The sequence below is a fragment of the Prinia subflava genome, chromosome 5 (genome assembly GCF_021018805.1).
Source record: "Prinia subflava isolate CZ2003 ecotype Zambia chromosome 5, Cam_Psub_1.2, whole genome shotgun sequence".
Classification (NCBI taxonomy): domain Eukaryota; kingdom Metazoa; phylum Chordata; class Aves; order Passeriformes; family Cisticolidae; genus Prinia; species Prinia subflava.
The window spans coordinates 36,342,600-36,370,191 of NC_086251.1; the positions used below are offsets into that span (position 1 = coordinate 36,342,600).

The 27,592-nt window shown below is 38.7% G+C and overlaps 2 protein-coding genes across 4 annotated transcripts in view; both read left to right on the forward strand.

Annotated features, from left to right (window-relative positions):
* Positions 1-921: 921 nt before the first annotated feature.
* G2E3 (G2/M-phase specific E3 ubiquitin protein ligase) lies at positions 922-23,124 on the forward strand. 3 transcript variants are annotated; one of them, XM_063398853.1, is made up of 17 exons: positions 922-1,013; positions 1,826-1,913; positions 3,715-3,770; positions 5,283-5,380; positions 7,288-7,389; positions 8,929-9,053; positions 10,109-10,274; positions 10,938-11,044; positions 12,093-12,209; positions 13,021-13,145; positions 13,243-13,375; positions 14,033-14,161; positions 15,271-15,575; positions 16,060-16,241; positions 16,404-16,576; positions 18,300-18,499; positions 19,060-23,124. In XM_063398853.1, exons 3-17 carry the CDS (start codon positions 3,734-3,736, stop codon positions 19,311-19,313), a joined length of 2,253 nt encoding a protein of 750 aa, XP_063254923.1. In that variant the 5' UTR covers positions 922-1,013; positions 1,826-1,913; positions 3,715-3,733; the 3' UTR covers positions 19,314-23,124. The 3 variants fall into 3 exon arrangements, with proteins under 3 accessions (XP_063254923.1, XP_063254925.1, XP_063254924.1); XM_063398854.1 differs by lacking the exon at positions 922-1,013 and adding an exon at positions 1,471-1,589; XM_063398855.1 differs by lacking the exon at positions 1,826-1,913 and having other exon boundaries at positions 948-1,013.
* A 518-nt stretch (positions 23,125-23,642) lies between these two features.
* Positions 23,643-27,592, forward strand: part of SCFD1 (sec1 family domain containing 1) — a 47,878-nt gene continuing 43,928 nt past the window's right edge. Inside the window, exons 1-2 of the mRNA XM_063398856.1 lie at positions 23,643-23,719; positions 27,043-27,113. Of these exons, the coding sequence (XP_063254926.1) occupies positions 23,689-23,719; positions 27,043-27,113 (102 nt within the window). The 5' untranslated portion in view covers positions 23,643-23,688. The remainder of the gene's footprint in view (positions 23,720-27,042; positions 27,114-27,592) is intronic.

Sequence of the window (27,592 nt, forward strand, 5' to 3'; positions counted from 1 at the left end):
TGTTTCCAAGGTTGTTTATTCTTTCATTATCTCTCAGTTCTTTCTCAGCTCTGCAAGGCGTCCCCAGCAGAGCAGGACACTCGGCAGACTGCCCGGCTCAGAGGGTCCCGGACCTTATGTAGCATTTCCCTGGTCCAACCACCATCCACAACGTACTTTTTATTTACAAAATCTTACCAATACTTACTACCTATGTTAACATGTCATTTCTACTTTAAACCAACTCTTGTGATACAACTCAGCAGAAAATGGGAGATGAGAACAAGAGCAAGGAGGACAGGACCACTCCCCAATTCCTCCATCTTGCCTCTTCAAACCCATATACTAAAAATCCTAGATTCTACATTCACACTCTGTGATAAACTAACTACTACTTATTTTGAATTCTCTCAGCTTGTGATTCTTCATACAATGCGGGCATTCACTCCCATGGCCAGGATCAGAGGCAGTGTCCTCCTGGGCTCTGTGTGAGGCTGGCTGACCCCCTTGGACAGATCCCAGGCCCCCCTGTCCGGTCTCCAAACCCTCCAGGGCGGCCAGAGGGATGTCCTGGACTCCGACACTGCTGCACAGGGGAGGAGCACTCGCCAAATCCCAAAGCCGCTGCAATGAGCGCCTCTGTGACACAGTGCACCACCAGTGGCATTCCAATGGAAAAACATCTGCACAAACATCAAATACAGAGATTCATTGAGAAACTCCATTTCATTGCAGCCATGTGGGAGAAAGGGTCAGCACGGCCTTACACTGTGGCAGCTTAAGTCCCTTGAGAACAAGCTGCAGAAATAAAAAAAAATAAATATAATTTTAAAACCCTTCCAAAACCTAGATTTCTGACAAAACCCGCAACTTTTCGTTTCCGCAGGTAAATCCTCCCAGAGAGGCTTGTGGGGCGGCTGCCCGCGGGGCCGCGGGGCCGCGGGGCGGGCCGCGCTTCCGGCGGGGGGCGGATGTTGGTGTTTGAATCGGCCGTCGGTTGGCGCGGCCCGGCCCGGCCCGGCTCGGTGCGAGCGGTGAGTGCCGCCCTCGGGGCTCCGCGGCGGGGCAGCGAGCACTGCCCGGCACGGGCCGGGCGGGGCGCTTCGGGGCTGTGTGAGCTGCCGGACACGGCGGCGGGAGCCCTTCCTGCGACGTGCGGCAGCCTCCCAGCCCGTGCGTTGGGGAGCCGCCGCTGCTTGGCTCCCGCCGCTCGGAGCGGCAGGAGCTCCGGGAGTAACTAACCAAACGTGCCCGCTTCTGCCTCTACGCTGGCGGGAGACGGGCGGCGCCCCGGGGGGGACGCGGAGCGTGGCACGGGAGGGGAGCGGGCGGGGGTCGCACTCAGGAGGTGCCGTGCCCGTGTGCCGGGCGGGGGCGGCGGCCGAGCCCTGCGCGGCGCGGGGGGAGCGCGGCCGCTGAAGCCGCATCCCCGGCTCGTCGGGACGTGGCGGCAGCGCTGCCGCGCCGCCCGCGCCTGCATGCCGGGGGACGCGCCTTGCTCGGGGCACGGCGCCGCGGGGTGACCTGCGGGTCTCACCGCGTGGGAATTCAGGACACAGGGTGCACGGATGGCTTCGGGAGAGTCCCTTTGTTCCTGTGCCGGGGAAAACGTGAGCCTCATACCTTGCTTCTTGGGGCTAGCTTTGGTTTTTCTTTTTCAGTCTCTAGTTAAAAGACTCTTGAAACGCCTTACGTTATAGAGCAGTAAAAAATTACGGGATTCAGCAAAATCTAAACACCCACTCTGAGAACTTTTCAAGCCTCATTAGGCAGAGTAGATACATTTTATTAACACCGGTTTTCTAGACACTGGGTGATAATGTGGTCATTCTTGTCTTGCAAACAGACTGATGCGGAATTGCTTTGTTCCTGTGAAAAGCCCTAGAGGATGTATGCAGGGGGCCTCAGTGGTTGATCCGCTTATCTTTTAACTTGTAAGTTCGAACTTTGGGTTCACTTACCTGAAAGAATTTGAGAAAAGGAGAGGGAATTGGGGTGGGGGTGGTGTAGCGATTTCTTTTTTCTACTTAGCTGGAGCCAAGGAAAGGTGGGACGGTGTCTTTCTTGTTTCCAGCCACGTATGAGCTTTGTCCACCTGTAGGGCTTTTTACAAAAAAAAATCTCGGGTTGTGTAGCGTGTGTAGGTAGTTTCTTTGTTGTATTACCGCAGAAGCTTGAGAACGGTGAAACTGACAGTGACCATCCTGGGGAAATCCTGAAGAAAGAGAATGTGTGTGAGCTCTGTGCTTGTCTTTTGCTCCCCGGTTACCTGATTAAGTATAGTTATTCTTTTTTATTTTAGAAAAAGGGAAGTGTGTTTCTGGGAAAACAGTAGTCACTTATTTAATCTTAATCTGATATTGTCGGCGTCGTGAGTCTTTAGAAACCTTTTCATCTAATTCAGTCTTGGTGGGTTTTGGTTTGTTTTCCTTTTAGACCATCTTCTGGCTAAGTTCCTTTGTGCAACTACTCCGGGTCTCAGTGGCGTAGGGCAATTGCCCTGTGACTGAGACTTCTCTCTCCCTTTCTTTTTCTTTCTCAATGTGCCTCCTTCCCTAAACCTCTAGTAAAATGCTAGAGTGCTTTATATGCAATAGTTTGAATTAGCCTAAAGTTTGTTCCTGAAGCTGATGTCTGGTAGTCATCAAAACTGTAAATAGACCCCAGATAGCTCGGTCTGCCAGGCTGCTGGTTTGAACCTGGGATTTGTTACCGGCTGCTGCCCTGTTCGCTTCAGCGTGCGAGAGGGAGTTTGTCTGCCTCCCTGAGATCTAGCCTGGACATGCGAGCAGTCACTCGTGATTCTTGGCTTGCAGAACTGGGTAATGCTTTCTTCAGCTTCCTAAGGGAAGGCAAATCAGAGATGTACACATGTGTTCCTGGAAGGGTTCTGAGAAAGAATAATCATCATCTTGGTGCCGTAGTGAAGAAAGTAGGAATTATTTGGTTTGGTTTTGTTTGGGTTTTTTTTCCAAGGTGGGCTAGGATAGGATGGTGTGGCACACAGTAAAGAGCAGCTCACCTGATGTTTGAAAGAAATGCAAGTCAGATCAGTGTTTCTAAATAAATTACTTTCCTCTTCAGAATGTAAAATACATTGTCCTACATGGTGTAAATTCCCTTCTATGCATGTCCCAGTTTTGGATTCCTCGCCTATTTAGGGTTTGGATTGGTTTTGTTTCTTTGGCTTTTTTGTGGATCGGGATTTCTCTGTTTAGGCCATAATCCTGCATTTTTTCCAAACAGTGGAAACTATTCCTAGTCACATCACTACACAGTTATTTCTTGTTTCCGAGTTCTTTGTATTAGTACAGTCTTTATTTGAGCAGAAGTCAGAGCTGTTTCCTAGGTTATCTGTGGACTATTATTTCTGTTGCTTAAAATAAGTGAGAACTCTTTTGCACAATTAAGTTTGTAGATAACTAGCTGTTGCATTGGACTTTATTTTCTCTTCTGAAAATAAAATATATGGCTTGTTAGTTTGAGGAAATAGGTAAAAGTTATTGTATCTATGATTGGTCAGCGATTTTTTTCTGGACAATTGCATCCTGCTTTCTGAACCCCTGTCTCTCACAATAACAGTTGAATTATTATATTCTTTTATCATAATCCCACTTTTAACTTATTGAGTTTATGCGCACCTTTTTTTGCAATTTTAAATAAAATGTAAAAGAGGTGTATAATGTTCATTAATGCACTGGAGGTATTTAATACCTTGTTTCTTTTGCATGACAGAGAGCCAGAAGAACTCAGGATGAGTAAAATGAATAATTTTGATGTTCAAAGCACATGTGAGTAAAGTTTTTATCAAATAATTTCGGAAATAATTATCCTGCATATATAATGCTGATTATAACTTGTTTTATTTGGGCTCAAAAAGCAGGTGAGTTTCCAGTAATCACATCACTGTGTCCATCTTGAGGCTCTTCAGCACAAGAAAGACAAGGAGCTCCTGGAGAGTGTCCAGTGGAGGCAATAGGGATGATTTGGGGTCTAGAGCATCTCTCTCATGAGGAGAGACTGTGGGAGCTGGACCTGGTTAGTCTGGAGAAGAGAGAGGGAATCTCATTAACACATACAAATATCTCAGAGGCAGGTGCCAAGAGGATGATGCCAGACTCTTCAGTGGTGCCCAGTGACAGGGTGAGGGGCAATGGTCATGAACTATTACACAATAGCTTCCCCCTCAACCCCTCTTTACTTTGAGGGTGGCAGAGCACTGAAACAGGCTGCCCAGAGAAATGGACTTATGCTCTCTGGAGACATCCAGAACCCACCTGCACAAGGTCCTGTGTCACCTGCTCTAGGTGGCCCTGCCTTGTAGGAGGCTGGACCAGATGATCTCCAGAGGTCACTTCCAACCCGAACCATTCTGTGAAATTATGTTTGTACCACCACTTGTCTGAGGAAATGAAAAATAAATAATTTACAAACTTTCTTGGGTTTGTTTACTGTAATTAGACTATTTTAAAATAGTATTTTCTGCAGATGTTAAGAAAGTAACCTTGTGAATTTAGCAGCCAAATCACACAGAGCTGTGTTTAAGATGTACCATTCAGGACTTTCTTAGGCTGAAGCAGTAGCCTTGTTCTTGTTACTACCATGACTCTTCTTAATCTTAGAATATTATACATATATTTTGTATGTCTACTGGGAATTAAAGGGAAGCTGTTAAAAGTCCATGGAACTATGACAGTAGGCTAGAAACTTCACTAAGTGAGAAATCTTCAAGGTTTGAGTTGAATGCAGTGTTGTCTTGAACTGTTTTTAAAAGCTGTGGTAGCAAATGGCTTGGCCCATTCACATACTTGTCACCAAGGTTATCATATAGGTAGACAAAGAAATGGTTGATTGAATTCTAATATAGTGATGACTTTATGTATAGTACTAAAAACAACTAGATGACATTTCATATGCACCTGGACACTGTCGGCCATTTGATGATTCTCTTTGTGTGTTTGGGGAAGAATATTTCAATTGAGAGCACAGTCTGCTTGTAAATTTAGCTTGTCTGATAGACCACTCCTGAATCAACAGGCTGGTAAAGTATTTTCTTTCTAGTAACTAGAGGTGGAACAAAGAGTACATTCTTCTATATTATTATAAAACTCAACATTAAGGAAAGGGATATCTACTGTCCTTTATCTAGTAATAAGTAATAAGTAATATTATATAGTATCTAGTAATAAGTAATCTACTTGAAGATGTATGTGATTAAAAGAGATGAAAGCTACTGCTCTGTAGCTGATCCATAGTAATTCCAGTGCACTCACTGTGGTTATAAACATGATTCTGTATTTTAGTCTGTGTGCTCTGTGGACGGACAGATGACTGCCCTAAAAAGTACGGAGAGAAAAGGACCTATGTGGAATACAATCTCACTTTTCATTATTACTGTTTGGTAAGTGTATGGTATTGATCTTGGAGTTTTCTGATTTATCTGAAAAAAAAGGTGCAGCAAGTATTAAATACTAATAACCTGTCCCATTGTTGTAACAATTTTGTTGTTGTGAAACTTGCAATGTGAGCTTTAACTCATAGCCTTGAAGGCTTGTACTTTTCAGGTACAGGAGATGAAATAAGTAAATCCCAACAAGCTAAATTCAAAGCTGAATTCTGTTCATGGTCCGTTTAAAGGAATTCATCAGTTCTCCCAACCCATCGTATCAAATACCAATGAAGGTACACGTTAAGACAAAGGGAACAGTTTGCACCTACATAGTCCCTCCCATAAGAAAAGTGTAGTTTCAAAATTTGATATATGAAAATTCGACCAGGTGTGGAAAAAGTACAGAAAAGGGTTTTTTTCTCATTTCTCAATAGTTCTTACTGGCTGTGAGCTATTCTCTGATATTACACAGAACATTGTAACACTTTAATCCTAATTTTCAGTTAAGTTATATGTACCCTGTTGATCATATTAGTACAGTTTCACTAATTAGTAAAAGTTTATAATTTAAACAAAGCTGTGGATATAACCTGCAGCTTTTGTTATCACCCTTGACATTTTCCAAGATGCATATTCTTAAAGTCTCTCAAACTCTAAATTTTTGCAGGTCTTTAGAATAATATTACTACCTTGCAAAAAAATACCTTTCGTTTGTTGATAAATATAATTGGAATTGTTTTCCCCAATTTTAAAATTAGTTGAGTATCAGAAGTAGTGTAGGGGGTATGTTTTCCCACAAGTTCTTTAAGGAGTGTTGATTTTAATGGTTTAATAGTTTGGCTACTGAATTCTTTAAAAACTAAGGAAAGTGAAGGCTTTCTGACTTTACATAAAGATAGAAATATTTGTTTTTAAATACATTTAAGCAGCTGTAAGGAAATAGGAGCTATTATACCATGTTAGTGTCAATTTTGTCTCCTATATAAGACTATAACAAATGATAAGAAAAAATCTCACCCTGATGAACAGCTTGGAAAAGGCATGCATGCAATACTGAGTCTTAGGACTTACAAGGTGTTTTAACTACAGGAAGCTCATCACAGAATCTTACTTTTTTTTTTGTCTCTACTTCTTTTAAAAATAAGCAAAGCCTTGTGATTTTACTTAAATATAATGTATGTTTTATAAGAAAAGAGTTCTACAAAGAGGCACTTTAGTGACAGTTTAATTATTCTTTGCCAAATGTCTCACAGTTGGAAAAATAGATTTAATTGGTTTGGGTATATAATTTTAAACTTATTTGAGTAAAATATTGATAAAAGTAGTTTAAATGGTACTATGTTGAAATTACAAAATGAGATTGTGAAGAATATAGATGGCATCAAGTTGTGAAACTCTGCAGTTATTTGAAGATTGTAATGTAGCTGCCTAACTTTAAATTATCATCAGGCTCTTCTGATTTGCCTAGTTACTTGATTCTGTGTTTATTTAAATCCCCTCTAAAGCGAATTACTTTTCCTCTTAGGTGTCACTTCAGTACAGTTACTTCCTACTGTGCTTCATTATCTCCACAGCACAATTGTCATTCATATTAACTAAGCTAATTTAATTTTACTTCCTCTGAAGATTCATATGCTGAAAGTAATTGTTTGACAATTATCTGAATAGTCTGTATACTTCAAAAAGGAAGCCAGAATACACTATCTCAGGCCCTACAGTATTATATAGTACTTTGATGGTATGAAATATTTGTCTTCATTTTACTGGTTATTGTCATGTCAGACAAAAAGGTTTTATATCAGGTTTTTAATCATGTGTTTGTTTCCACATGAGCTGTTTTAGACTAAACTTTTCTCTTACTTGACAAGCACAGTGTATGTAATTTTAAATCTTTTACAGTACTTAATTTGTTTTTGTAGTTGATGTCAAGTGGGATTTGGCAGAGAGGTGAAGAAGATGAAGGTGTAGATGGATTTTTAATCACAGATATTAAAAAAGAAGTAAACAGAGCTGCAAAACTGGTAAGAATGATGTTTTTGGTATTTACAAGAGGAAAAAGGTAACTCTTAAGTGCTCTTAGTATTGTCCATGGGGTTTGTTTTCTTCCTCAAATGGACAATGTGCTAAGCCCATTCAAGCACCTGAATTTTATGTTTAAAGAACAAGTATATTGGATTTGTGGAAGGCACAAGGAAAAAAAAGACCCTGCAGAAATTGTAAGGATACACCCTTAAAGGGAAGGAAGCACCAAAGATTCATAAATGCTTATTTGGCAAAAGCAAAAAGCACTGACAAAAGTGGGGTCAGAGGGTCCACTAGAGATCAGAAAGTTTTATTAGTCAATTAAACACTTGGCATGGAAACTGGGCTTTGTAGGGGGTACCTTTTGGGGGTAGGTTTCTCCACCTCACAGGTAGATTTCTTGCCTTGTACGTGCATTAGTTATCATGAGCAGTCTGTTCTTTCAGGCCTTTCTGGAAATGGATTGGAGGGCTTTGGAGGGTCTAAATGCTGCCCTACAGTCCATGCCCACTTCCTGCCACGTGTTCCTGTGCTTGCGCTGTGCTGTGTTGTGGTTCTTTCTCACAGCAAAGTGATCTTGGCTCTCTGCTGCGGTCAAATCATCTTCTTTCTCATGGTGTGTGAATACCAGTAGCCCTTGGTTATCACCAGCAGTTACTGGTGTTACTGCCAGCAGGCCCTGGTTGGCTCCAGAGCCATGTGGGTATCAGTGTTTGAGACATGAACATTTGCCCCTTGTCTTCTGGGAATTGAGAGCTCCAAGGGTCTCCCTTTGGACCTCTGGTTATAGGGTCACAAGAGAGCGGGCTTTAGTTACAGTAATTTTCCATCCTGACTGAAATTTGAGTTGGTAACTTTCTCTGAAGTTTCAGTAACAATTATACTATTCCGGTTGGGTTGTTATTCAGGCAAGAAAAATAAGTTTCTGAGGCTGTCTGTTATAAAACAGGAGCTCATTTGATACCTGTTAGTTTCTGATGAGCCTCATGAGAGGCTCAGTCCAGTGCAGTTTATTCAGGCTGAAGTGTAGTGAACATTTCTGAGATCACAGTGTGGCCTGGATGCTCCTTTACAATCCGTCCCACAACTGAAGTCAGCTTCCCTGGGCCTCTACAGTTTGCAACTATTTTTATTTGTTGGGTAAATTGCAGATAAATAAGAGTGAATTAAACTTTCATAATACCTTGTGATACTGTGTTGAGCTCAAAGCTGACAGTTAACAGATGCCTATATATAAATATATATATGTGTATATGCCTGTTGTACCTATATAAACTGGAGATACTGGTAAAATAACTTGTATTTTCTCTACATGTCTCAAGACAATATGCATATAAACCAACATATAAAGTCTGTGAAATAACTGCATATGTTTACTCTTTGTAACAGACCTAAGCTATGTTAGTCTTGTCACAGTTTTAATCTATTAGCTACTATTCTTTCTTACACTTTTTGTCACTTTTCTATTGGTTTAATTCCTGTAATTTTACTTGTATTTAAAATGTTAATATTCTGTTTCTGTAACAATTTATTTCTAGAAATGTAATATCTGTAAGAAAAAGGGAGCTTCAATTGGATGTGTATCTCCTAAATGCAAAAGAAGTTACCATTTTCCTTGTGGGTTACAGAGGGAATGCATTTTCCAGTTTATGGAAGACTTCAGGTGAGTTTTGGGGCTTTGTTGTCTTGTCATTTTTGATTTATTATATAAGGTGGAGGTCACTTGAGTTTCTTTCATAACTTGTTATTGGATAGGCTGATAGTTACAAATGATATCAGATTATCTAGCAAACAGATACCCAATTTGTGGAAAACATGAAAGTCAAACAGTTATATTGCATATAATATTTATAAACTCAATTCTCAACACTTTTAAATACATGAGTTTATGCTTATATAAGTAGTTAAGTTGATCAGTAAACTCTGAACTCTGAAATAAACTGCATAATGATCGATTTGAGGTTTTTTGTTTGCCTGTCTCCTGTGCCTTTGTTGAAATGGCAGAGCTTTGGCTACCTGTACCTCTCGGCAATCAAAACACAGTGTCTGCCATTTTGTTGTGTTTCCAAGTTTATTAGAGATGAACTGCAGGGAAAATAGGCTTAATATCAAATGTCTAAAAAATGTTTTTACTGTCATCTGTCTAGCATCTTGGCTGTAGTCAAAATACTTTTGAGTGAATTATCCTTCTTGCTGTGAGCTGAGTTTGTAGAGTGGATGGAAGTCTGGCAGGCTCTTAATAAAAAACAACCTGCATTACCTCAACTGGGTGTAAAGATAACGTATTTTCAGAAAGGTTTCTTTTAGAACTGCATTTCTTGGATGTCATGGTAGGGAATATCCCTTAGGTCAGTTGGGGTTGGCCATCCCAGCTGTCTCACCCCCAGTTCCTTGTGCATCCCTAGTCTGCTCCCTGGTGGGGAGGGGTGAGAAACAGAAAAGGTCTGGACTGTGTTCAAGATCTGCTTGGCAACAGCTAAAACATCACTGTGTTATCAGCACTGATTTCCTCACAAATCCAAAACATCACCATACAAATTACTATTAAGAAATTTAACTCTAGTCTCACCAAAGCCAGTATGTCTGCATTTTTATCTTGTTGCATAGCACTTACTCATGAAAAATGGGTTAATGAATTAATTTTACTGTCTTCAAGTTTTATGCAGAGGGTTCTTAAAATGTTATTTTATTAAGGGAACCTTAAATTACCATTTTTAGATCTTACTGTTGGGAACATAGACCAGTCCAAGAGTTTACAGATGAAGAATCTAGAGGAGCTTCACAGTGCACAATATGCCTGGATTTGGTTGAACATCTTCCAGTGTACACTGTATTGAAAAGTCCTTGCTGTAAAAATGCTTGGTTTCATCGAGAGTGCTTGCAGGTAATACAGGTTCTCCCTTTCATTCATTTTGCATTCACGGAGATCACATTTCTGTTTAAAAATAACAATTGCTTACTGTTAAGTGTAGGTAGTAGGTATGAAGTATACTAGGTTTGAAGACCAGTGCTAAAATTGTGTTATGCACACAAAAGGATTTTGGTTTTAGTGCTATTAATTTTTCTCCCCCGTGGCCCCTCCATGTTTCTGCATATATGATATATATTTTATGCCTCTACTACTTTTAGGAACTGAAGCTCAACCTATGTAATTGCTTTCCTGCAAGTCATTGTGTGCAGAATTTGAGTGCTAAAAATGTGATTTATCATCATCAGTTCTCTTTGGCTAAATCCAGGACTAGAAAAAGTTACAACATTCTTCTTGTAAACTTATGCTGGATTTGGAGAGGTTGACTGAAAAGGATGGTGATTTTGTTTATGAACCTTCCTGTAGCATATGAGCGCTTCTCTTTAAAGGAAGAGAAAATCCTTGCTATTTGGTTTAATATCAAGTCACATCATGATTGATATCAGCTTTAACACCCATGTCAAGACAGTATCCATGAGTGTAATGCATCTCAGTATTAAGACATAATTTATTGGCATCTTAAGGTTGGTTCAATAATTGGTCTGGTTTCTTTGTTGTGTTTTTTTTTTCTTGGCACAGTATCAAGCTTTGAGTGCTGGGATATTTTTCTTTAGGTGCACGGTATGTAATAACAAGGACAAATTTCAAGAAGAAATGTTGAGAATGGGCATACACATTCCAGAAAGGTAAGTAGTTTTGTTAATGATTACTCTGGTATGAAAACTTTGATAGGCTGTTATATACACTCATTTTATTCTACAGAACTTCAACTCTTAATATGTGAAATGCTGATTCTACCTTCAGTTGTAGAATTGTTCAGTTTGGTAAGGAGTAGCCTGTTTCCTTTTAAATATGCAAAAAAATTGGCAAAGGTGAAATTAGTTATCTCAAACAAGAAACAGGAAGTTCTGAAAAGTCATTTTTAATGCCATGATTCAACTTAAACTCTAAACCAAATTAGAAGATAAAACACTTCTTAAATACAATCATTTTTCCTTAACATAGAGATTGCTAAGAAGTGTGTTCTCTGTGCCCAAGTTTAATTATCTGAATTTCTGTCAAGACAGAATTGTAATTGAATTGTAAAAGAAGCCATACAGCTTCTATCTTCTGCCAAGGGATTGGAAAGGTTATGTTAGTATAATCACTGCTTCCAAAATTCCAAGCTGTTTTTCCTGTTTCTATCACCTGATGCAGCTCAAAATATGACAGAAAGAGATCAGAATGATGTCCTTGTTGGAGTATTACTCTTTAATAACTATTTGACTCTTCAGAGAGCACCATTAATTCCCTCTTGAGACAAAAGCTTAAGATTCTGGAGAGGAAGAAGAGTCAAAATAATTGATGAACTTTGCCATACTGGCAACATTCATTAAACCAGTTTCAGAGGTAACTTGAGTAGGCTGCCTAAACAAATATCTTTGTTTTCTGTGAGAAAAAAAAGGGACAGAGAGCAAATGTGCACTGAGGTCATGCGAAAGATAATAAATACTTGAAAGCAAAGAAACATTACACAAGAAAATATCCATCTGTGTATTTTACAGTATTATTTTAGTTACTAGACTTCTCTTCCTCTCAGTTACCTAGAGGAACCCCCTTGTCTGTTATTTAGAACATGACGCAATTGAAATGGATTCATGTGTTTATTGCATGTATCTTTTCTGAAATACAGAGTAACCCATTGAAACAATCAGAAATAGATTTCTGGTATCCAATCTTCTGCCTTGTTTGCAGGGATGCGTCTTGGGAACTTGAAGAAAATGCATATCAAGACTTACTGCATTGTTACCAACACTGTGACGTTACAAGATGTCTCTGCAAGAAAGGAAGAGACTATAATGAACCTGATAGGTATGATATTTTAGCAGGAAAGTATAACTTAGGATGGAATAGGGTTTTTGACATGTTTTCCTTGTTGTTATTTATTAATATTATTTTTATTTATTTAAATATTTTGTTATTTTTCAGGATAGTTTTTAATGTCAAGCCAACACACTGTCCATATAGTGTGTTTGTTTTACTCAATATAATAATATTTCAATACTAAATTTCTCTAACTTGATCTTGTTATAAAACCCATGAAAACCCAATTTAAGGGATCATCAGTTTCCTTGTCCTCATTTTATATAGGCTGGAGTAGAATTCGTGTATCAACATAGTATGTGTCTAAATGTGTATCATTCAGAGTTTAATTCAGCAGTTTAGTAAGCTGAAATACTTACAACCTTTACAAGAAGTTATTGTTACAGTAGTAGCATTAGGTCAGTAGTTTGAATGTTTCCCTTGAGAGCTTTCCTTTGGAAGAATTACCGTTTGGAAAAGCTGACTGGTGGATACCCATAAAACACAGAGGATTTTGCTGACTAGCAGGATGAGAAGAAAATAGTGCCCTGCAGTCTGTTGACTTTAGGGCACAGGAGTCCTAATAGTTTCATTCAATGCAAGGTACTGGAACACAAGTAGCTTTTTTTTCTTATTGCAGCCAGATAATGAGTATGTCTTGTGTGAAGAAAGTCTCCTTGATTAGAATCAGTTCTACCAGACTGATAAAAATATGCTTTGTTGGTTTAGTGTCTGGATTGTGCTTACAATTGAACAGTCTTTTGTTTTAACTAGCCTCATTCTTCTGTCTGCTTCTAAATACCTAAGTTTTTCATTTTAGCAAGTGGGAAATAAAGCGTTGCCAGTACTGTGGTTCTCGTGGCACTCATTTGGCCTGTTCGTCTATGAAGTCATGGGAGGAAAACTGGGAGTGCATGGAATGCAGAAGTATCTTTGCAAAATCAGGTAAAATTATGTGGCAGTGATTTCTTAAGTGATAACTGTAAGTTATGTAAGCATACTTTACACCTAGCAAATTCTTGAAATTAATGTAATCCTACAGGGAAGTATAGCAAACGGAAACAGCGTGCTTTGGCTGCCTCTGAAAAGACAAATGGAACAACTTGCTTGCTGGAAGAGCCACCTCCAAAGTCCCCTCGGCAGTCATCTGGAACTCCACACAGTTTTCTACTCCAGTGCGTAATTTTCTATTTTCTCACAGAAACTGATTATTGAATAAAATAATACTTAAACATGAGGAAATGATGGCTTATTCTGTAGGAGAAACTTATATTAAATTGCAAATCAAATGAAATTGGAATAAAGTTTAGTGGTTGGAGTTGTCTGAATAAGCCATGAACTCTAGGAATTTGCTATAGTTATTTGGATTTGGTGGCAACTAAAACCACTTTTTAGTTTGGTAAAGATAGATCCTTGTAAAAGCAATTTTAACAATTCAATGGTAACTTAAGAATATACAAACAGCAAAGCTCTAAGTTTGCTTATTGGTATTTTTTCCATTTTAATAGTGTTCTAGATGTCTGACTTAAGGATGTTCTTAATAATGTTTTCCTCTGCTGTTAGAAAAACTTTTCATGTTTGTAGGAACTAGTATTTTTAATAATTTTTCATCTGATGCAACTAAAAACATATCCCAAGACCACAAGGTAATAAAATACAGAATTGTTATTTTTAAAATTGTAGTTCAGGCAGTGGTGGACTTCATGGAAATGAGGATACAACTGAGATTCGGTACTGATTTATGGGGAAACTATATTTCTACCTTGAAATAGGAAGTGTACATGCATTCCTCAGTTGTATCTCTCCTTAAAATACTGTTTTTTGACTAATAGATCACCAAAGTTAATGTGCCAGAACTTGTCACCTTGCTCACACCTAGAACTTCCAGCATCCAACAGAGTGACAATGTCCTTGTCTCCAGTGATGTCAAACCGGAACTGGTCCCTGTCCCTGAGGCACAAGTATTTCTTCTCTTTTTCTTATTTTGAAGAGTGATCTAGCACATGGCTTTGTACCCTATTTCCTACAGAACATGGGGGTGGGGGTGTCTCTGTGTGTGTTTGTGTATATACAGTAGCCATATATATTTGTCTGTGTGAGTGTATAATGCAAAAATGAGATGAGCATCCACTTAAAGCCTGAAGACTTAGCTTGAGAAAAGCTTTTGCTATTTTTAAATGCTAAAGGAGTGCGAGGACAAAAAGATGAAATCTAGTGAGAAATTTTAAGTTAGGTAGTGAGGGGATCAAAACCCAGAAATGCGTATTTGTCCTTACTGATGAATAGCTAAATATTCTTTAGAAAATAGGGAGTAAAAAGAATCGTAATTGCTTTCTTCTAATTAGACAGGTCCTAATTTGTTATTGGTTTTGTATTTGTACCCTATGAATAGTTCATGATTGTACTAAAGTCAGTGCTGAAACAACACATGTTAATATAGACTATTCAGTTTAAGGACATAAAATTCATTATTCTCTTGTGAGTAGTTAATTCATGGATTCTACCTGATGTCCTAAAAATTTTGATGAGGGAATAAGTTATTTCTAGTAGATATGGTATTTGAGATAGTTTTAGTTGGAAGCTAGAAAACAAAACATCTTGCTTTTTTAAATGAGAACTTTCTTCCTACTCAAATATATTTTGTTATTATATTGATAAAGATTGTTCTAATTTGGTTGCAAACCATCTTTAATGTAAAATGATAAACTCTTCAATTTCTCAGTTGTTTCACGTTGTTTAAATGTCAGCTCATTGTGTGAGACTTGTTTGGCACTGTGTTGGAGTCACTGAATTAAGGAAGTCACCATTTATTTTATGCCAGGGTAATTCTTTCTACCTCCTTTCTTCAGTATTCTTCAGTATTCTTCAGGTATTTTAAACCTGCCAGTACAGTGTTAAATTTTTTTAAATCTATACTAAATGTTTTACTGATATAATTTGGCAATATTTGAATGTGCCTCAGTGTTTAAAGAAGTGTACTTCTTAATAGACTATTAAAGTGATTTTTGTGTAACTTCTGCTAATTATGACTCATGGATTTCATCTGAAAATACATGCAATTTTCTTGTAGGCATTTAAGACGGAAAAGAAGGGAAGTTTGTAATATACTGAAGGAGTTAAAGGCACAAGTTAAAACAAAAACAACAAGACTTAACATCAATACAGAAAATATTTGGAGTAGTGCTTTAAAAGGATTTAGACAGCGCATCTTCAGTCCTACAAACACTATTGAAGTAAATTTCTCCAACTGCAAAAATAGATCAAACACTTCTGATGCATCAAAACACCATTTCTTCCAATTATTAATGCTTCACCTTCAGAATTCATCACTGTTTGAGGGCTCTTCTGGAAAGAACTTGTCCCTTGATTTTCAAGGTAATTAGTTGCTTTGTTCAAAAACATATTGAGAAGCATATAGCTTAAAATATTTTTTAAGCTTCAGCCAGTATGAGTGTCAGTTCACAAATATAAAATATGAAGGATAGAAATTTGGGGTTGATTTTTTTATTTTTTCAATTCCAAAGGGGTATGGTATGTGGATTTATAATTTAAAATATTTGGGTTGGTTGGAACTTCTTCCCAAAGACCTCAAGTTAGCTTCTTTGAGCTTTTATGCTTCAGAATTAAATATGCTTTGGGTGTAAAGTCAGAGAGGAAGTGACATCTCCCAAACCTTGACAGTGGCTGAAGAGTTGGTGTAAAAGAATGTTGTACTCCTAAGTAAAAATATGGTCTTACAGTTTGAACTATCAGAAGATAGTAAGTCATCAGAAAAAAACAGCACTATGACATTTTCTATTAAGAAATGGGTATCAGAAACAATTTCTATGCATATAAATAAACATTTTTCTATTTGCAGCTGTAAAAGAAAATCTTTATTTTGAAGCTGGTAGAATGATTGCAGTTTCTCTGGTTCATGGTGGTCCATCTCCTGGTTTCTTTTCCAAAACACTCTTCAATTGCCTTGTCTATGGTCCAGAGAATGTGAAGCCAGCTTTGGAAGATGTTGCTGATGTTGATGTAGCACAAACAATAAAAACGGTAATATGCAATAAGTTTCCTTTTATTTCTTGCTCAAGACTATATTTGGAGATAAAGAAGGACTTACTTAATATAAATTTTGTTGAAATTAAAAAGCTTATTTTTCACATATATGTATACAAACATGTAGTAAACAAGTGCCTAACTTATCTTTTTATGCAGATCAAATATGCAAATGATCTGTCCAGCCTACAGTCTACACTACAGGACTGCTGCGAATTCCTCGCTGCTGCTGGATGTTTAAGACCTGTAACAGCTTTGGGTGATAAGAACGTGCTGGTGAATGACATACTGATCTATCATTTAATCAAGAGAGTTACTTTACCCTTAGAAAGGTTTGTTTTACTTGAGTTTTCAGACTTCTTGGTTCTCTTCCTCCCTGCAACTCTAAATAATATGTTGCTAAAACTAACTTTCACGTGTTATTACTTATTGTCCATTTAAACCACTAAGGTGTACTGTAATTTTCAGTTGATCAAGTAGCAGCTGTTAACTAGGTAGTAAAAAAAAAAAGGCTGAAATTATTTCTCTACATATCTGCTCTGACTTCTCCTTGATGATGTTCCTTTTTCAGCCTAATGAAGAAGGCAGATTGACAGTTTTTAAACTACAGCATCACAAAGACCTTTGCACTATAAAAGTTCTCTAGTTTATGTTCAATTCTAATTCAAAATTGCTCGAATTTAGAATCTTTACATTTTAGAAACGTTTAACATGTTTACAAATCAAATGAGATTTCTAGAGTTACGGTTATGGAGTTTGTGTGTGCCATTAGGAGTGCAGTACTGTCAGCAAGTGTAAGTTGGCCTGCTTAGAACATAAGCATTGCACTGATGTTTCTGTGAGGTAGTGACAACCTCATTAGCTGGAAAAGTTGCAGCTCTTGACTGTTCTTTGATTGGTCCCTGGCTGACTTCCAATTCGCATTCTTCATCTGCTCAGTAAAAAATTATTGGAGGCTAATTTTTCCAACAAGCATAGCCTGATTCAAACTTCACATGTAGCATTATCTTTGACAAATTTGATCAACTCAGTCTCCAACAGCTATGAAAACTGATTCTTAATGTGAGGATTTTTTTCAATAAAGGTCAGAGGAATCAGTCCTTCAGTCAAGGCCCTCTGGCATGTTTTAACAATCTATATCATATTTTAAAATTAGTGAGTTAAAAATACAACATAATAGTGCATTTGTTTGAGATAGTGGGGTTTTGTGCATTTTGGGAGGTGGGCTTAAGATGGGCATAAGTGAGTAGAACAGAGATTACTTGTCACTAAAGGACTGAGAGTAACCAGAGAGTTGGTTGTTTTAGCTGTTAAATGTTTGGCACTGCTGAAAAGAGCCTGTCTCTGACCTCCTTGCGCATTCCCTTCAGATACTTCTACATGTTGAGATTCCACCCAAACCTTCTCTAGGCTACAGAGTCCCTGCTCTCAGCCTCTCCTCATAGGGTTGTGCTCTTAATAATCCTAGTCACCCTTTGCCAGGCTGTCTCCAGTGTGTCCATATCTCTTGTACCAGGGAGCCTGGCACTGGACAGTGAGGAAAAAGTCACCTCCCTCGAGCTGCTGGCAACACAGTTCCTAGTGCAGCCCAGGCTGCTGCTGTCTGCATTTGCCACAGGCAGAAATAATAGCATGTAAGCACATACAGACTTGCAAAAGCCAAGCAAAGGCTGTCTTTTAAGACAACTCATTTTGTCCATGGAAAAGGAATTGAAGCTGTTTTCCAAAGAGCTGTTTGTAAGAAATAGAATTTCTATTTTCCTACTGAAGTTTAAACTATACCTTGTACATACAGTCACGTACAAGGAAATAAGGTTAATTTCTGTGTATCACTGGTATTTCTTTCATCTCCCCAAAAAACTCTACAGAAACATTTAGATTGTTAAAAAGAGAGTTAAACACATTTTCCAAGATAAAATTGGAGTACTATGTAATCTTCTTGACAAGATTAGAGACTGGAGATGGGGAAAATTTATTACATTCCATCTTGCAGTTTGATAAAATGCAAAGTTCTGATGCATGGTCACTCTTTTTTTCCCCCCTCCTTCGTTCTAGTTTTAGGCAGGGTTTGAAAACCCTTGGTGTTCTAGAGAAAATGCAAATGCACCCAGATGTGTTCTCTAGCGTATTGTGCCACAAACCTGAAAGACTTTCAGCAGAAACTATTTGTGATCTCTTTACAATCCATGCCTCATCAGATGGAAATAAAGTTGACGGTGCTGATTTTTGGATGGGCTATTTACAAGATGTGGAAAGTAAGTAATTTTTTTTTATTATTAAAAAATCCTCCCCTTCACCATCCAGGTTATTTAGTTGCTGGTATACATACAGAATTTGATTTTGAGAGTTCTGTGGTGTAAATTAATCATAGTTTTGTAGTCAGTATCAGTTCCTAATTGTTTTTTCTTCCCCTTCTTTCTTACTAATTAGAATTTCTGAAACTGTTGCCCTGAATTTTAGAGGGGTAAATATCTGAAAGATTGGCTCTAGGATTCCTCTGAATTGAAAAATAAAAATCCAACACACAACCTAAGTGAGATAGAAAATCCCTGTATTAGATTGATTGTCTGAAGTCCTAAAGACTTCTGTTTTCTCTCTTTTTCTTACAGAAGACATTTTTATATTCACTTAAGATATTTAGTACTGACTGAAGGGGATTTTTGTTGCTAAAGTTTTTCTTAGGTAGTCATATAACTGCATATTTATTCAGCATCTTGATTTCATGTGGGTTTTTTCCCTCTTAGCACTTAACATGCAGGATAATGGTTTATGTGTCATAGACAATCAATGATAAAATTTAATTCTATTTTTTTAGGTGGTGAGTCTGTAGTGACATTGGAGGATATTCTGCTCTTCGCAACAGGCTCCTGTTATATACCATCTGTTGGTTTTGATCCTGAACCTACTATTAAATTTTTGCATGTAAGGTATCCCATTGGAAACAGACTTCTTAATTGCTTAGAGCTTCCTATAACAAAGACGTATCAGCAGTTCAAAAATATAATGGAGCTCACCATCAGAAGCAGACTAAGAGCTGAAAAGGAGGAAGTATTTTTGCTATTAAACTGAATGTTGGAAACTTGAGTTTTCTGCAGGAACATCTGCTTTCAGTTCACTACTGTATTTTTGGATGACATACTTTTAGTATTTTCCAAGTATTCCCCAAAAATTATGCTAAAAGTTGTAATGTTATGAGATGGTAAATAATTTTCAAATTTAAAAAAAGTTATCTCCTGAATAATTTTCCTTTTGAAGTTGACTTTAAGAGTCCTCCATGTCTTGCAAAACTAGTTTAAATGCCAGCTTTTGCTGTCGACAGGTATGAAATGTTACCACAGTCTGTGACAGGTAAGTATGTGAATTGTATCAAATACTTGGGTAACTTATTTATCAAAAACAAATCAGGTACATTTTGAAGGTAATTGCTGTAGAGCATTTGTCTTGTGTAAAACTGTGATGCAGTTCTTCAGTTCTATGTATATTTTTTAAGTAATTGTTTTGTATTGGTTCATTTGAATTCTGATGGTTCATGGAGACCTAGGAAAGCTAAAATTCTTGTAGTTTTATGGTCATTGTGGCTAGTGCATTCAAGGTCTGGAGAAAAACTAGATACAATAATGCAGTGTAAGAACAAAATCCAATTGAACCCGTCTCTGTTTTTAAACAAAGTCTTTAACATTTGCACATTTCTGCATTCTACTGTCATGCATTACTTCTTAATTACTCATAGAGCCCCAATAGTAAAAACTAGAAGGAAATCTTGAATATGCAACAATAACTCATCTTTCAAAGTGAAATATGAGTTAGACTTAATGTTGTTGTGTATGAAAGGCTAAAAGTTTGTTGTTCATTAGAACATGTAAACTTGACTTCATTAAAGTATTTTCATACGGCTATGCACTAAAGCTCTTCGTTAAACTAAACACAGTCGTCTACCATCAAGCTTGTTTGGCCTGACACTTTTCTAGCTTTTATTCTAGACTCTTCCAGTTCAGTTTTCACTTGTAGGCGCATTCTGAACACTGTATAAAATATTTTTTAGTGCTGCAGTAATTTGTGTAAATGGCTGGGCCATATATAAGCTGTAAAAGGTGAGTAGTGAAATTCCTATACAGCAACACTTTAATGTTACTAATGCTAAAACTATGACATTAGAAGGACATTTAAATACATTCTTTTTAAAAGTATGCTACTCTGTTTTGAAATGGTACCGCTTCCTTCTGTTAGTTCTGACCACCTGTACTATATGTCCTGAACATAATTTGTGCTATAGATGTAATATAGATGCATATGTATCTGTATGTGTCTAAATGTATGCACATTCTTCAAAGTACTGGAAAGTAATTATACAGTTTTTTATTAATATAGCTTGGTTTGAATTGAAAATATAAGCAGGATTGCTTACATTTGAATTCCTTGGCAAGGAAGTACATTCAAAGTAACTAAATGGATAGGTTCTTCTGAAAATATAATAAAAAGTCTAAGAAAATCATTGCATGTCTTAAAACAGACATTTCTCATTACTAATGCCTAAAACAATCTAATCTCATCAGTCTTGTCTTTTTAAATTTAAGATTATTAGAAATTATGACATGATTAGCAGTGGGTTTTGCTTGTTGGCCAAAAGCAAAGTCTCCTTTAAAATAAATGTGATTACTTGAAGAATGTAATTTGACTTGTTTATATACTAAGCATTTTCTCAGTGTCTTCTCCAGTAATCTGTTTCTGATCTTTGCATAATTTTTGACTCTCATTCTGCCATTAAATTCTTTGTATTTTTACCCTTCCCAATGGTCTATCACCATTACAGGGAGAGTGGGTTGGCACAAATTCGTTGACATAATAAGGATTCATATTGTATGTTTGTATTTTTCAAATATAATGAGTTTCCTGTAGATATAATGTTATACTTTAAAAATGAGGGCAGTATTTGTTTTTCTTGCCTAGTCAAAGACAAATGTGTTCTGTAATGTTCTTCTTCCATATGAGAAGTACAGATTTTGTAAACGTAGCAAGCAGAGGGTGAGTAAATTTAAAGGACAAGAACTTTTGATACCTGCGGTGGCAAGAGAAATTGTTCAGAACCTGGAACTAAATAAACTGCATTTTAAAATATGCAGTGCAGAAAGAAATAGTAAAATAAATGTGCATGTAAGGCTTCAAAACATACCTGAAATTACAAAAATAGAGTTCACACCTTTTATTGCTTATTACTTTTGAACTCAGCAGTTGAAAGGCTTTTATATAAAGTCAGAAGTAATCTATACGCCAGGTGTAAATAATGTTAACTTTAAAACGATCTGCTATACAGTGCTATATCCAAACAATGAATTTGTAAAATCACATAGTATGTATTATTGCTTGAAAGGGTTTTTCTTGCACAGAATTTGTTCCCATTCTCTAAGACTGACCCGTACCCATTCAGGACAAGTCGTCTTTTCTGTTGGTTTGATCAGCTCTATCTAGACACTCCAATATAATACTTAATATATTCAAGTTGTAGTCCTGAATACTGCTATAGAAAGGAATTTCCTCATTTTTGGCATTTATTTATATAGACCAGTCATAAATCTATTTGAACTGTTCATTAGAATTCCATTGAATAAGCTAACTTCCAAGAACAGAACGGCCTCCCTTGTCTTGAAATTGTAAGAGCAATTTATATAGTGATAGGGACCACAGGTTTTTGATTGTTGTAGCAGATCACTGAAGTGCAATATTACGGGGTAGTTTTCATTTTACATAAACGTAACCTGAGGCACACCTGGAAATTAGGAGGCTGCTTACTTTCAGTATTTCTGTAATAACACAGGGAGAATAACTTATGCATCAGTTGTGTATTAAATACATTCTTATAGAAGCTGCATCTTTTATAAGATTTGTCAGCGCTACAAAAGAACTATTGCGGTCCTTTTTATGGTTGACCAAAGAACTTCATCCCAGTTTCTGCATCAAACCCTTAGTTTCCATCTGGAATTAGCACATCAAATAAGCTATTTATTTTCTAGAGTGATCATTTTCTACTAAACAGTAATATATTAGTCTTAGTGGATTTAGTATGGTCTCCTTAAGAATGCACATGTAATAAAAAAGCACCATCAGGTATTTTAGCTCTATGTTTGAAAAACCAAGGAATAAGAAATTTGTGACTTGTTTTTTTACCCATTTAGAGGATGCTTACCAGAAAAAGCTGTTAGCTTTTTTAACCGATTTAAGAATGAAATATAGTCCAAAGGAGAAAAAAATTGTTCATACTAAAAGTCTAAACCATTGTGTGCTGCAGCTTTGATTATTTTCACTAAGATATTAAGTCCCAGAATTTGAAAACATGAGGATTTTGAGAGTATTGGTCAATAATTCACACTCACATTCTGCGTATGCTTTTTTGAAAATATTTTCAAAAATCTGATTTTAAATATAAAGAATTGCAACTTTGAAGCCTACAAAATATGCTTTTCAAATTTATCTTGAATGGGTTTTATATGGTAAAATATGTTAAAAGCTCAAACTTTTCTGTTTCTTACCTAAAGAAATGTCTTGTTGGACAAAAGAAAAATTCAAATGCAAAAACTTTGAAAAGTCATTTTGAAAATGTTAATGTTTGTAAAAATCTACAATGTGACCCTCTGCATTTTGTATTACATAAACAATGTTCTCTTTAAAGTTGTGATATTTTGAATGTTATGCAACAAAGTGTAATTTTGTAATTATTTTTAGCTCTAACTTTGAACTAACGTTGAACTGCAGGATCAGTGCCTGAACTGTTGCATCTTCGAGCAACGTTTTGCGTTCCAGGTGTAACATCATTGTTGAAATACTCCGTAATTGTGGGGAATACTGTGTATATATGTCCAAAGTGCAATAAAAGGTTAAATATGTAGCTTCTGTGTTTTTATTTTGTTGATTTATGGATTTTAGCCCTACAAGTGTTATCACTCTTTTCTGTAGTTTCATTTGTGTAGCTACAGGTTTATATAAAGGTTTATATGGCAGGTTTATCGCGGTACCGGTGTATCCAAAGCTGGGCTGGGGCAGGGGGCTCATTCCCCTTTAGGACTGCTGTAAGGGCACGAGGGCGGCGGGCGGTGCCACCTGAGGCAAAGAAAGCAAACTTGTAACTATAGTCCATTGTGATAACTCACTAAAACTACGTGACCTTATTTGTAGCTAGATCCCTGGTTTCGAAACATCAGTCCTTTCATTTAGTCGTGAGGTGGTCGTATCAAAGCTGTTTCCGGTATTTCTTCTTGAAACGTCAGTCCGAGAGCGTAACCTGCCTCCTCCCGAGCGGAGCGTTCGCAGCCGGGGCCCAGCGCAGGCCCGTGTTGTCAGCGGCCGGCGGGCGTTGCTCTCCCCGCCGCGGAGCCGGGCCCGCCCCCGGCCCGGGGCCCGCCACGTGTCGCGGCGGCTGCGCAGGCGGGGCGGGGCGGGGCGGCGCGGGAAGATGGCGGCCGGGATCCGGGAGAAGCAGACAGGTGAGCGCCCGCCGCCCGCGGTCCCGGGGCGGCACCGGGCCCTCCCGGCGCTCGGGCGGGGGAGCGGGCCCGGCCGCACGCTGCCGCCGCCGCGCCTGCCTCTGTTCCCGCGGGGCGGGCTGCGGGCGCCGCCGGGGATTCGCGCCCTCTCACCCGGCTTGGGTCTCCCGGCAACGGGGTGGCGGCCCCTCTGCCGCCGCCTCCTCGCCTCTGCGACGGCGGGCCCGGGGCCCGAGCGGGGCTCCGGGGCCTCGGGCCGCAGTTCTCGCAGAGGAAAGCCGGCCCCCTTGGGCCCCGGGCGCCGGGGACGTGGCCGTAGATGCCGCCGAGGTGAGGAAGGCGCTCCCGGGGCGGGACTTGGCCGGGCCCGGGCCGTGAGCGGTGCCTTCTCTCGCGGCGGGGAGCGCACCCTCCGTTTGGGTTTCCTTCTGCCCGTGGGAAGGACCGGCGGGAAATAGCGTTTAATGGTGCAGAAATAAAGCTGGTGTTGTCGTGCTCGTGTTAAGACAGTACAGGGACATCCGAGCATGTACTGACCCTAAAGAAATTGAGAATACCATAATAACAACTAAAGTAATTGTGCGTGAGGATTTTTGTGAGTAAAAGGTTTGTTATTCAGTCCATTCTCAGACCTTACTGAGAGTCCTTAATTGATTCTTCTCTGCCTTGATGCTGCTTCATAAAGCCTTGAACATACTCCTAAAGCACAGGGAATGTCAGCTCCGTAGCCCCTTCCTTCCCTCGCTTGCCAAAGTTGTAGTCAGTAGTTAAGATGTAATCATGACGCTTTCTCCTTGACACCGGCAGTGTCTTTGGTGATATAGAGGATTCTGGATGCATTTAGTTAGCATGAAATTTTTGAATCATCTGCCTAAAAATCTCAGTCACAGTCTCTATGGACCTTAAATATTTTACTATTATGCTTCATTTTTTGGTACTAGTCTACTTTTTTGTAATCTCATTCCTCTGCCATCTACCATTGATAGTGCTGTTTGATGTTCCTCTCAAGTCCTTTGCTTATCTTCTTTTTGTTATCTTTCTAATAAAACCTGTTTTCTTTGAGCTCATATCCTGTACAGCTTTATTCTTTTCTATTCTGTTTGACTGTGTTCGTAGAGTGGTTTGGGTTGAAGGGGACCTTGAGGATCATCTCATTCTAACTCCCTGCCTGCTGTGGGCAGGAACACCTTTCACTAGATCAGGTTGCTTAAAATCCCATTTGGCCTGATCTCGAACACTTCCAGGTATGGGATATCCACAGCCTCTCTGTACAACCAGTTCCAGAACCTCACCACCCTCATAGGGAAGAATTTCTACCTTAATATCTAATCTAAACCTACTCTCTCCATTTAAGGCCATTTCCCCTTGTTCTGTCACTACATGCTCCTGTGAAAAGTCCCTCTCCAGGATTCTTGTAACTCCATTTGGGTATTGGAAGGTGCTATGAGGTCTCTCTGGAGCCTTCTCCAGGCTGAACAAACCCAGCTCTCTCAGCCTTTCCTCACAGGGGAGGTACTCCAGGCCTCTCATCATCTTGGTGGTTCTCCTCTGGACTTAATCCAACAAGTTCTTCTTATGCTGGGCCCAGATGTGGTCACAGTACCCCAGGTAGGATCTCACCAGAGGAAAACAGAGGGGCAGAATCCTCTCCCTCACCCTGCTGGCCCTGCTGCTTTGGGTGCAGCCCAGAGTTCAGTTTGCTTTCTGGGCTACAAGTGCACACTGCCAGGTCATGTCAAGATTCTCATACACCAACACCTCCAAATCTTTCTCAAGGTTGCTGTAAATCCATTCTCTGCCCAGCCTGTATTTGTGCTTGGGATTGCCCTGACCTAGCTGCAGGAACTTGCACCTGGCCATGCTGAACTTCCTGAGGTTTACACAGGCCCAACTCTCAAACCTGTCAAGGTGGCTCTAGATGGCTTCCCTTCTCTCCAGCTTAGGGAGGAAGAATTTCTTCATGGAAGGGGTTAAATATTGCAATGAACTGCCCATGGAGGTGGTAGTCACCATCCCTGGAGGTGTTCAGCTGGACATGGCACTTGGTGCTATGGTCTGGTTGACAAGGTGGTGATCAGTCAGAGGTTGGACTCCTGGAGGTCTTTTCCAACCTAAATGATTCTGTGATTTTGTGACATACACAGCTTGATGTCATTGGCAAACTTGCTGCAGGTGCACTCAGTCCCACTGTCCATGTCACCAACAACTGGTACTTGATTATTTCAGTCAGCCTGTGGAACTGAACCCATGTTGTCTTCTGTTAAGATGATCTTTTCCAAGGAGCTAGATTCAAAAACTAAAATATACTCAGAAAAAGGTTTCTTATAATTTAATTATGGTATTACCATGTACGTGCACCATCTGTTGTGACCTTTATCCTAGTTCATAACCAGGATTGGTTTCATTACAAAATCATATCATTGTGCAAGCACAGTAAAAACCTGATCCTTGCTCTAGAGAACATTCAGCATTAATGTAAATGAAATGGCAGTATGGTGAGGCTCAGAGGGTTTGTAATTAATCAGACATAATTACCTAGAGGCTGGTAACAACTAGAATACTGCGTGAGTGTATCCATCACTAATTTCTGCAGATTTTTCCTCTTTGCAAAACTCTGTGATGATTCTGTTACTAGTAACAAGAGAGTAGGCACTATAGCACAAATCGTTCCTAGTCAAAGATGGAAGAGCAGCACATACTGTGTTGTTTAATCAGATAAATGAGGAAGGATTCATTACATAGTAGATTTATAAATTAGAGGTAGGTGAAGCAATCTGCTTTGGTTTGTATGTGGTACGGAAAGTTAAATTAAAGTTCATTCCTCTTTCAAAGAGTTTTCTTGTTGCAAGCTAAGGTATTTTTTTACCCCTTAAACCGGCAATTTCTTCATAGGAGTTCTCAAAATCTTTTGAACTGTGTATTGATTTTAGTCAGCCATAAAGGTATTTTTTGTTTGGTGTGTACAGTGATCCTGTGGGGTAGGAAAAGCAGATCAGGGGATAAAGCAAACTAGTTCCCACTGGACAGAATGCATCTTCAAGAAGATACTGGAATTATTTTTAAGGCAAACCATGTTAGAATATAGCCTGTATAGCTAAGGAGATTCTCTACCTTTTGCTGTATCTTCTGGAGCCCATAAATGCAAGCAGATATGAACTACTTGTTAGTCAGAGCTGCATAAACATAATGAAAATATGACTTGTTGCTTTTCTATTTTGTGATGGTTTTCCTTACAAATGAAATGTATAATAAAATCTCTCTAAAGTCTTTAGTCGTTGTTGAAGTGTAAAGAGGGTAAAGCATTCTCTGGCTTTATTTTCCAGTGGCTTTGAAACGTATGCTGAACTTCAATGTTCCTCCTGTTAAAAACAGCACAGGAGAACCAGTATGGAAGGTAAGAACTTTTGGAACTGGAGCAGAGGAATTTTTTAATGTTTTTTAGATTTAAATTTAGATTTTAACTAAATGAAGTTCATCTTCTTTATTTTATTAACTCGTACAAAATGTTTTCCTGTATTATAAATACACAGAATTGAGTATCAGAACTGCTGAAAAAATACTGGAGTCAGAAAGAAGCCCATACAAATGGAAGAACTATTGATAGCTTGAAGAAGCGGAGCTCAGGCTGGCTTTATGACCTTTAAAGTGTAACTTGTAGGTCATGAGGAGTTTTTGCTACTACAAAGCATATATTCTGTCTCTTCATCTGTTATCTTTTTTCATGAATTCCTATTTTCTCTTCTGATTTTCCTGTTGTTTTCTCCCAAATGCAGTCAGGAAAACTCTGTACATAGATTAACAAATTTCTAACAGCAAACTTTTGCTTGATAAGACACTTTTCAGGAGATGGAAGTGATGATTCTTTTTCCCCCT